Source organism: Amphiprion ocellaris, chromosome 8, assembly GCF_022539595.1.
Source record: "Amphiprion ocellaris isolate individual 3 ecotype Okinawa chromosome 8, ASM2253959v1, whole genome shotgun sequence".
Taxonomy (NCBI): Eukaryota; Metazoa; Chordata; class Actinopteri; family Pomacentridae; genus Amphiprion; species Amphiprion ocellaris.
Window position 1 is genome coordinate 30,587,579 of NC_072773.1, and position 10,813 is coordinate 30,598,391.

Sequence of the window (10,813 nt, forward strand, 5' to 3'; positions counted from 1 at the left end):
AATGTTTGTTAGTGGGGGCGAACTTCCAGTTATTACTATAATGTTGCTGGATATTTGCCAATAGATTCCAACACTGACAAACCTATGGCAACATTATCTAAAAAATGTATGTCTTTGCTCCAAAATAACCACAAATTTGCCCCAAATCTGCCACTAACACTTTTACTTTTGTACAGGTAATGTAAACCACACTTTGTTTTGTATTTTACAGCTTTTGTAAGACAGCTAAATAACAAAAAGTCAATGCCGGCGGATGTGACGCGATATTAAATACTTTCCCCCGTCTGCAATCAACCACTAAATGGTGGAGACACTGGGATTTACAGCATCCAGTTATCCAATCAGAATGCGCAGTGCTAGAACGTCTGGTTCAGCCATGTTGTGGTTTTGAATGAGGAAGAAGCGGGAGATGTTATTCTTCAACGAGTTTATTTTCAATTTATAGCCACGTTGAGAATTTACAAATGAGTTAGGGTGCAACTCAAAATGATAGCCGTTTTTCCGAACGCATTTGTTGCGACTTATCGCATTCCCGTTGGAATTTAAACACACTTTCATAAATTAGCCGTGTAGCTAACAACGTTAGCTAGCACAGTGCTTAGCGTAATGTGCTAGCCAGACAGCTAGCTAATTCTAAGCTAACTAGCTAACGGTTAGTGGTAATATTGGGAAAGTAAATTGATGCTTGCGAGGAGTTTTCGCCTTTGAAGCAGCCTCCGCTAACCTACATCACCCGAATGAAGCGCGTTAGCTTAATTTGGTGTGACTATATTGACAGGTAGACTGAAAGCAGCTTTAGCGATTTATCTTTAAACCAGCGGTGTTTTGACTAAAACTTTTGAGTCATGTTGAATAAAATCTACGAATGGATAGAAACGAGCTTTGCCAATCTTCGCAATGGTGTGCCAGCTGCGGAGCACTCACATGCACATGGGGCTGCGAGAGATGGTCAACTGAGGAGGAAAAGACCATTTGAATGGTACGAGCTGCGATGGTATTATTCCCTCTTGTAACCAGATGCTACTGTTTTTAAAGATACATGGAATTAAACCGTCCTTCGGCATTTAATGAGCCAACGTAACTACCGTTGCTATGGGATAGGCGTTAATTGAATCCTCGGTTATGTAGTTTTTATTTTCACTTTGACGAAATTGATGTCATGTGTCTTTTTTTTCCCCTTAAGTTTGGAAGATGGCCATGAAATCGACCAAGATGACTTAATGATAAAGAAATCACGAATGGGTAATTACAAAATCATTCTCTTTATAATGTGTGAGTATGTGCGTGAATATAGTTAAATCAGTGTTTCATTGTTTAGACCCCTGTCTGTTGGATGTTTTCTGTAGGGGATCTTATTGACACTGTCAAGAGTGCAGCTGAAGGGGTTAAGAGTCATAGTTCCAGTGTGGCTACATGGATGAGGAACAATGTCAGCCCTACTTTGAGAAATATACTGCCTACCTCCCCTGGTCCACCACCTGGAGAGCCTCAGCCCTCAACTTCAGCAGCAGTCTGGACAGGGAGGCCGGTAAGAAATTATTTGTTTGAGGCTTCATTGTAAACACTGTCCAAACACCTTTGACTTTAATTTAAATTTGCTCTATGTGACTTTGGTTTAAGGTTGGTGACCGGAATTCTTTGGGTGAGACGTTTGCTGCCCCCTCACCAACTTTGGAGTGGAAAACATCCAAAACAGGTAAGATTATTGCTTTAAAGCATTGCCAAAGCTTTTGCATTAACTCTCAAATCCATGGGTTATTTTTCAGAAACCTTTGCAGAACTCAGCTTGCTAGGAGCCTTGAAATTATAGAAGTTGCTTAAGCCATATATTGAAATTGTGTTGCTGGTCATGTTTTCAGAAAATTGAATTAACAAAAACATGTATAAACAATGATGTTTCTCATTATTTATGAAACTATTACAGTCAGTTGTAGATGCTGGAAGTAAGAGATTAATAATTCCATGTGGACTAATCAATTTCATATTTATAGTCCCTTATCTTGCACCCAGCCTACTATAAACTTAATAAACTGACACCTATGAACCACAAATTAGTCAGCATAGTAATCGCTGATTAAAGTCACATGTCCACGTTTTGTTATGTTTTATGATTAGAATATAATTCTACACAACTCCACTGCATTGAAATCGATTGCAGATGTGCAAATGTGGCATCTTGAGTATTTTTATGCAAGTTTTTCAGGTGTAGCAGTTCAGATTCTGGACAGACGTCAGACTTTTTAGGTTTTAAAAGTTTTTTTGTTTTTTCTTAAAATCCTTCCTTTCTAGATTTGGTTTTCACAACATTTGAATGGCAACGTTTTACTGTAGAATGCATGCTTGTGAGACGTTATCGTTTCCCAAGTAGGTAATTTGGCTCTGAAAACTACTTGGGTTTACAGTGGTAGTCTTTTATCAGTTGAAGTATCTTTATTAGATGGCATTATCAGGCTGAACTAAGGATGTCATAATACCAGAAACTTGGAAGTTGTTGTGCTTTGTTGTTATTCTATGATTTTAATACCAGTTTTGATACCATAGCAACAAAAAACAAACAATGCAAATGTTGTATTTCAGCATCAAGTCCTTTATTTATTAAAACTTGGGATGGAGGTTTAAAAAACAAGACAACATTGTTGTTTTAAACTATTTAAAAAACACATTTCTACTACAACACCTAGTTGCCTGATATATGAAAACAAACAAATAAAACAAACAAATGCACATAATAAACAGCTTAGGTGTAGTTCATGTGTTAAAAACAACAAAAAACACAAAAAAACAGTGCTACCACAGATGCAGCTGTCACAGTTCAAAAACGGCAACAGTAACATTCCCGGTTGTGAACATTGCCATGATGTGATGGTAATTTAAACTAGCAACTGAAACTCCCACTTTGAACTCTGTGTACAGATCTGGATGTCTGTCTTTAAGATGCTTAGAGAAGTTTGAGGTGTTTCCTCCTTTAAATGCTCTGTGCCATCGATTGCATTCTGGCGTTTGGTCATTTATAACTGGTCCCCGAATAGCGACTCAGACTAATTGGTTATCATCACTGACCTCAGCTACAGCTTTATTTGCACAGCTGTCACAATCCTCCGTTACAAGATTCAGTGATGCTATGACTTAAGCTTGTAAACCAGCTGTGTTGTCATCGCATTACTGTGACAGACTATTATTTGAAGGATACCATTGCCTGAGTGCTATTGTCATTTCAATGAAAAGAATGAACGAATTACACAGGATGTTAAATATTTCTGTGTTGCTGCATGTCTGCCTGAAGTATGCATTTGAGGGTTAAAGTTGCTTCGATCTGTGTATTGTTTGATCTCTTGTAGAAAAGGTAATTAATTTACTGTTTTCTATTTCTGCAATTCTAGAGTGGTTGCGTAATGAGAAATCTGTTGTGGGATCAAAAGTCTGTAGGCGACAAGTGTGTATGAGTCCTACACATCGTGAGGTGCCAAAAACAAATGGACACTCGATCAACTTGCCACCCTCCGTCATCCCCAAACTTCACCCTTCTCCACGACTAGGCAGGCCCCTAAACCTTCGACCATATGGAACTCCAAGGTATTCCCTACATCTTGTTTTCACCTCTAGAAAACAATCAGTTTCATGAGATGATTTTTGTTGCAGGTTTATCATAAACTTAACACTCATCCTACTGCTCATGTGCACAAAGACTGTTTACATATTTGTATCTTTTCAGTATTTTTTATTTAATTTGTACATAGTGTGCCTTTTTCTATTTTTTATATATAGCTGGGAGTCACCAATCGCACTTTCACTGTGTGGAAACACTGACAATAAAGATTCTTGATTCTTGATAATGAGGTGTGAACTATTGTCAGATGATGATTTTTGATGACCAATATGTCTGTAGTTTGTTCGGAGGAGTGGGCACAACAAGCAGCTCCAGCACCAGCATGTATGAAAAGACCTTTCCCATTAAAGTGGTGCAGAGCCCAACACACAGCACCTCATCAGCCCGCTTACACAGGACCAGGCCCCGGTGCACAGCACAAGAGGTCAGACAACAAGAAAATGGGGTGTCATGCGATACCTGATTTCCTTTCATCACTTGTTACATTCAATGGTTCTGTGTTTCTCAGTCGGTCTGTGAGGAGGAGAAGGAAGTCTACAGGCAGCTTCTGACCATGGTCTCTGGTGGTCAGTCTTTCCTTCACAACGGCAGCTCACACACTATTGTGAGGTCACACAGAGATTTGTAAGTATAAACTAATACAAGATATTTTAACACGTTCAAGTTTAATGAAATATGTAGTAGGAAATGAGGGGGCAATGTAAGAGAACTGTCAGAATTAAGGTACAGATTAGTAGAGGGCTCCAAAAGCATAAAAGCTAGGTATTGTATTAATTTATCATTCTGCATAGCCTGGAATGATGCATTTAACAAGTTTTTACATGCATGAAGTCAACAGAAGTTAAAGAAGTGCTGATATTTTCTGGGGCTGCACAGTGGCGTAGTGGTTAGCACTTTGGCCTTGCAGCGAGAAGATCCCCGGTTCGCCCCAAGCCAGCTGGGACAGGCTCCAGCACCCCCGCGACCCTAATGAGGATTGAGCAGTATAAATAATGGATAGAAGGATGGATGATATTTTCTGCCCAGACAATATCAATAATACATAAACAACGGTCCAACTGGTCACACAGCACAATTCAACTAACAGAACATCTAATTTATGCCCCTCTTTACTACTATCAACCTCTTTCTGGAACTTTTAGCAGGTGATGTCTGTGATCTCTGTTCTCTCTCACTGTTCCCTCCTGTGATTCTTTAACTAGCACCAGCTTCCTGACCACCAGCCGCAGACTGCTGCAGTTCTCATCCCCAGCTGGGTCAGCAGCAGAAGGAACTTCAGAGGGTCCCAGCAGCCCCTCCAGCCCCAGAGGGGTATCCAGCCAGTGCTCCAGCAACCTTCCCAGCCCACTGGGGACCTCCAGCAAGCCAGGGATCCAGACATGGTCTTTGGACACGGACCTCAGCTCAAGCAGAGCAGCTACTCTCACATCAATACCTTCTCCATCAGCTCTGCAGGATAACTCCTCTCAGGACACACAGTCGTCAGGTAATATATCTGCATGTACACTTAATAGAACAGTACAAAGCATGAAATATAAGAGAATATTTTCTTGTCTTGCATTTCTTCTTTGATTGTAACCTCTTTGTCTTTTCTTGCAGCTCATGATGGTGACTCTGTAATTATTGTAAATGAACAAAAGGGCAAAAAGCAAGACAACTCCAGGTTAGTATTTGATACCAATCAGGTTTGCTTTTTTGTTCTTCACATTTATTTTAACTGCTAAAACAACAATGAAAAGTACACATAAAGTAATATATTCAAATATATGAAAAAATAGATGAGGAAAGTGGAATGTAGAGTCACAACAGAGGTACACTGACACTCACTGTAACTACACAAACATGGCAGCAGCTGCTTAGGTGATCTAAAAAAAATGTAAAAAGGAAAGATGAGAATATCACTGAGAAAAACTTGCCAAAAGTTTTTTTTTTTTTTTTTTTTTTAATGTTTTTGCTGATTAAACTACACTAAAACAAAAAAAAAATCAAATGGCTAAAATTTGCCTGAAACTAAAACATTTTTCATCAAAAAACTAAAACTAAACTGGGATTAATTTAACACTGTTAATAATGCAAATGACTGGCCAGGACCAGGACTGCACTAGCCTCTGTGTGAGCCAGGGAGGGAGCAAGAGCTTTTGTAGCAGTTTTATGCATTTTAGGGAAATTATCAGACGACCTATTGAACAAGTTTCTTATTGCTGTTGATTAATATTCCATCACTGGCACATATTGCTGTCTTTTGATCATTTAAGTTCTGTTTTATCTGTATACTCAGCAGTATGTTTCTCTATCTTTACAGTGTGCCATGTTTCCAAGCTGAGTTATGGATCAAAGAATTGTAAGTATACTTTAAAGCATTCAGTTATATAGTTGATCTACTTATATTATGTTTGAACAGAGAAAAGGAAAAACATTGATTTTTGTCACTGCAGGACTAGTTTGTATGACTCCCGGGCGAGAAAAAGACGAAGACAGATAGAGGAGCAGGAGGCCCTTGCTGCCCTGCTGCTGCGACAGGTGAGGGCTCCCCACTGAAACCTTTTAGGTTCATTGTTTCTCCTATTATTTTTAATTCACGTGTTGTACAATTTCTGGTTCTCAGCGCCTGTCTGAAGAGGGGCAACGTAGCCAAGATGTGGAGGTCCATGTTCGAGTTCCTTTGGAGAAAGAGGTTCCTTTGAGTCTTGTGATTGAAGAACCGAAACCTTCGGAAGAGAAGCCAGAATTCCCTGAACTCACAGAGGTATGATCATTGGATCTTCAGATTCTTGCCATGTTTGATGTGTATTTATTTAGGTGACCCCCTGCAGTAGACTCACATAAAAGATTGTTTGCTGAAAAAGTAAAGATTCAGTTGAAAGTAAAGAATCTTTAAATGTTTGCCTAACATGTGGTTTGATGTGCATTTGTTGATTTCATTGTGCCTCAAAGTCCCTTCCTTAAGTTTTGAGATCAGACATAGATAAAACATCAGAATTGAGAATGATGCAGAGTGTTACGAGTGCTGGCTAGAGCTGCAGCTATTGATTAATCGAGTTATCGTCTGCCTCTGTCTCATGCACGTTACAGCATCAAAAGCGGAAGTGAGCGCACTGTGCAACAGCAATAACCATCCAGGTGGAACACGGACGGACATCTGAGTTGTGTTGTGCATATATACAGCGCAGATGTCCGTGTTCCACCCGGATGGTTATTGCTGTTGCACAGAGTGCTCACTTCCACTTTTGATGCTGTAACGTGCATGAGACAGAGACAGACGATGACTTGATTTACCGATAGCTGCAGCCCTAGTGCTGGCTGTATCTTTTGTTTCTGCATGTTGTCCGACTAAGTTTTTGTTGTTGTTTTTTTTTTTTTCTTTTTTTTTTTAATCAAATCTATGTAAAGTTTAAGGATGAAGTTATTTCATGTTTTTTCACATGTATGCTGTCACACTCCTGTTCAGGAAATGGAGACCGAGGTAAACAGGGTGCTGAGAGGCGGTAGTCCTCATGAAGTATTAAGTGAAGGATTTGGTCTCAGTCTTACACGTAAAGACCTGCAAACCCTCAACAACCTCAACTGGCTCAATGATGAGGTCAGTACATATTACACACAGATTTTTGAGTACAAATTGTCAGCAGGTGTTAATATTGTACCACATGGGCATTCATTTGCTCATCCAAACATACTAAAAAAAGTATGTGACAGTGATTTTATTTTGCATGTAATAACTATTAGACAACTGTTCTGTAGTGCTGTTTTTCCAGTTAATTCAAATTCTTTCAATCTCTTTTCTCAGGTGATCAACTTTTACATGAACCTGCTGGTTGAGCGCAGCAAGGACCCCAACCTGCCATCAGCCAATACGTTCAACACTTTTTTCTATCCCAAGCTACACAGCAGTGGCTACTCTGCTGTCCGCCGTTGGACCAAAAAGATGGACATATTTTCTAAAGACATCCTGTTGGTTCCTGTCCACTTGGGGGTGCACTGGTGCCTCTCTGTAAGTCCTAAAGACCAGAATAGCATCAAAGTGGCTGACTTGGAGTCATGTTGTATTTTAAAACATTGTTGTACTCTTTTAATCAGGTGGTGGATTTCCGCAAAAAAGCCATCATGTACTTTGATTCTATGGGAGGAAACAATGATGAAGCATGCAAAACATTGTTGTAAGTTTCTGTGTCAGATATATTTGTTTATTCAATGGGATATATATATATATATATATATATATATATATATATATATATATATATATATATATATATATATATATATATATATATATATATATATATATATATATATATATATATATATTTGGGAAGCTAAATATAATTCCTACATGCTGATCTTTATTAGTCATTTAAGTATAATGAAAAAAATATGTTTGTTTCCCCAGTGAATACCTGCAACAGGAAAGTAAGGACAAGAAGGGCAAAGAACTGGATACCTCAGGCTGGACACTGCACAGCAAAAAGCGCAATGTAAGTTGTCGGATTTCTTTGTTTCATTCTGAGTTGTCAAACTAAATGCATTAAGCAATTCTGGATGAGTTTCCATTTTTAGCTGACATTCGAGGTGGGAGCTAATAGTGCCTCCATCCCTGGTCAGCTTGACTGTATTGTGTCTTATTGTAGTGCATCATGGTTACCACTAGATTAATTTTTATCATTATACAGTATATTCAGTTGCACCAGCAGGTAGTTGTAATTCCATAACAAAGTTTTGTCTAAAGTCCTCATTAAGTTCCTGATAACTAACATTAATTTTCAAAGTAGTGATGGAAAAAAAACTAAGGCCCAAAAGTAGAGCTTTTAAAGTCTTGTTCTAGGTGTAGTATTGGGGTTCTGTTGTTTACAATGTTACTTGTGCTGCTGCAACACTTTTTTTACATTTTCACATGAGACAAAAAAAAACTAGGTGAGACCAGGGATGCATCTGAAACATCAACAACATACTGCGGTGTAAAATCTAATGACAATGCTTTTGGAATGTCAAGAACAAAATGTCTCTTGATCCTAGATGCTTGTACTCCAGCCTCACACTGCAGGTTACAGTAGATGCTGCTAGGTGGACATGGTGCCCATAGACAAGAGTGTAACAAACTTTACTTTAAAAGACTGAAATAGGGTGTTCTAATGTCAGAATTGTCCAAGATAAAACCGAGCAACTGCAGTTAGTTGTGTTCATATGACAGCAGGAAGCTAAAGTCATGATTGGGGTTAACATTGATTAAAGTTGGCTTTGTCATTGACTGTATTGCATTTTTTCCTTCACCATTTCAGTCTGTATCTTCCTGCCTGCACCTGCACTTTGATTTTTGAGTCGGACTTCCCTCTTTCCTCAATTTTGGTTCTAAAATAATCAACTACACACCGCTTTATATTTGAAATGCACAATAATGGAATAGTTTGCATCAGACAGGGACAGACTGACAGCCAGGGAAGAAATAAAAGTTCTGCCTTCCACCACTCTGGCTAATGCAGTAGCTGCTGGTGCTGGTTAAAGTCACAGCAAAATGGTGTAAAGATCATTATACACTCACGCAAATGCACCTGCTTGAAATTTTAACTAACACTGTCATATGTGACCATTTAGGTTGCAGTCTGAACCCCTGGTAAATCATTATTAATGATCTGCTGGTTAGTCAAGAGTTTACATTGAACCTTTAAACTTTTGTTAACATGCATTCCTCCTTTGCTCTCAGGAAATCCCACAGCAGATGAATGGTAGCGACTGTGGAATGTTCACATGCAAATATGCAGATTACATTACCAAAGACAAGCCAATCACATTTACACAGGTAATCACAAACCACATCCACAAAAAACTGGTATCCACTAAACGGTCATGAAGACGGCTTAAAAAAAAACGTCTAACCTCTCTTCTTTTATTGACAGAAACACATGCCCTACTTCAGAAGAAGGATGGTTTGGGAGATTGTGAACCATAAGCTGTTGTGATGTCAGGACAACAGCTGTGAACTTGTACATTTGGCTCACAAGTCGTGACGACGGTTGAGCTACATTCACCAAGAGGATCCACTGACAGTCGTCCGTATTCTGGGAAAGACTTGCACACCAGCTCCGATCAGACGGATCAGAAGCCACCAGGAGCACCAATCACTGCCTCTCTGTCTTCTTCAGTCCTTTGTTTTTTGGTGCCCTTATGGAGCATCAGTACAGCAGCTGGAACACTGCGCGTTTTATATTTCCCCAGCCAGAACTGTTTTGAAATAACACTTGTACCGACTTACAAATCATACTCTGAGATGCAATGTTTGTTACACGTTTTTGTTGTTTACGCGAGCATATTGTGCTGCATTGTCATACAGTTTGATGTCAGCATAAGTGTTTGATGCATTGGTAATGTGCAAAGGAAATTGGCTTTACCACTGAAATATGATTACCCACAACATTGACACTTTGAGGCTAAAACCTGTCTGTAGATGGGCATTTCTACTTTATTGTCTGAAGTTTTTTTTTTTTTCGTGGTGTTTTGTTTCTTCATGCAAAAAGGTCTGCAACAAGCAATTACACCTGATTCATCTGTACTATGAGCTCAATTAATTGATTAGTCACTTTGTCTACAATATGACAGAATTGGGAGAAAAGTCACCCCCCCCCCACCCCCGATTCAGTCATCTGCAGCCTGATTGCACAATATGAACATTACACCCAAAACTGATTTTTTTTTTTATATTATTACTAAAATGCACAAAGAATTAAAGTGTGGCATTGCCTCAGAATATGATTTATAATGAAAATGGAATGTTTTACCTTGCCGTTGACTTAAAGTGTAACAACAGTTACACCCTAAAACAGCAGGGTAATAAAGAGTTGCCATTTCCTTCTTATCTGTTAGCCTTGATAAGATTGTTTAAAAAAAAAAAAAAAACAACTAAATGGTCAAAGTCTATTTTATGTATTTCAGAGTCTCTTTTTGTTTGACAGCAACTTTTGGGCATATTCAGTATATTTTGAACTTTGTACATAAGTAAACGTATGCAGCCTACAGTGTAATATACTTTTTTTTTTTTTTTTTTTAAAAAAACAAAACGTATTTCTTATCTATTTTATCTAGATCCAAGTCTGCGTTAGAAAGAAATTGTCATGTATTGTGACAGTTGTTTGTGTTTTACCTCAAAATCAGTTTGATATAAAACGGCCACATTGGATAATTTGATAAACCCAAACAGAACCTGTACGTCTCTTGGCT

General features: G+C 38.6%; 1 protein-coding gene across 1 annotated transcript; it reads left to right on the forward strand.

The window, feature by feature from the left end:
* Positions 1–365: 365 nt before the first annotated feature.
* Positions 366–10,513, forward strand: senp1 (SUMO specific peptidase 1). The gene is made up of 18 exons (XM_023289680.3): positions 366–979; positions 1,184–1,242; positions 1,347–1,528; positions 1,621–1,696; positions 3,381–3,573; positions 3,887–4,031; positions 4,116–4,231; positions 4,810–5,093; positions 5,207–5,270; positions 5,910–5,948; positions 6,043–6,127; positions 6,213–6,353; positions 7,056–7,187; positions 7,392–7,595; positions 7,682–7,761; positions 7,995–8,079; positions 9,303–9,398; positions 9,496–10,513. The coding sequence occupies exons 1-18, from the start codon at positions 846–848 to the stop codon at positions 9,556–9,558; spliced, it is 2,178 nt and encodes a 725-aa protein (XP_023145448.1). The 5' UTR covers positions 366–845; the 3' UTR covers positions 9,559–10,513.
* Positions 10,514–10,813: the final 300 nt, after the last annotated feature.

Coding starts and splice junctions, on each gene's coding strand:
- senp1 (XM_023289680.3), top strand. CDS start 846: ATGTTGAATAAAATCTACGAATGGATAGAAACGAGCTTTGCCAATCTT. Junction 3,574..3,886: donor CGACCATATGGAACTCCAAG/GTATTCCCTACA, acceptor ATATGTCTGTAG/TTTGTTCGGAGGAGTGGGCA. Junction 4,032..4,115: donor CCCGGTGCACAGCACAAGAG/GTCAGACAACAA, acceptor TGTGTTTCTCAG/TCGGTCTGTGAGGAGGAGAA.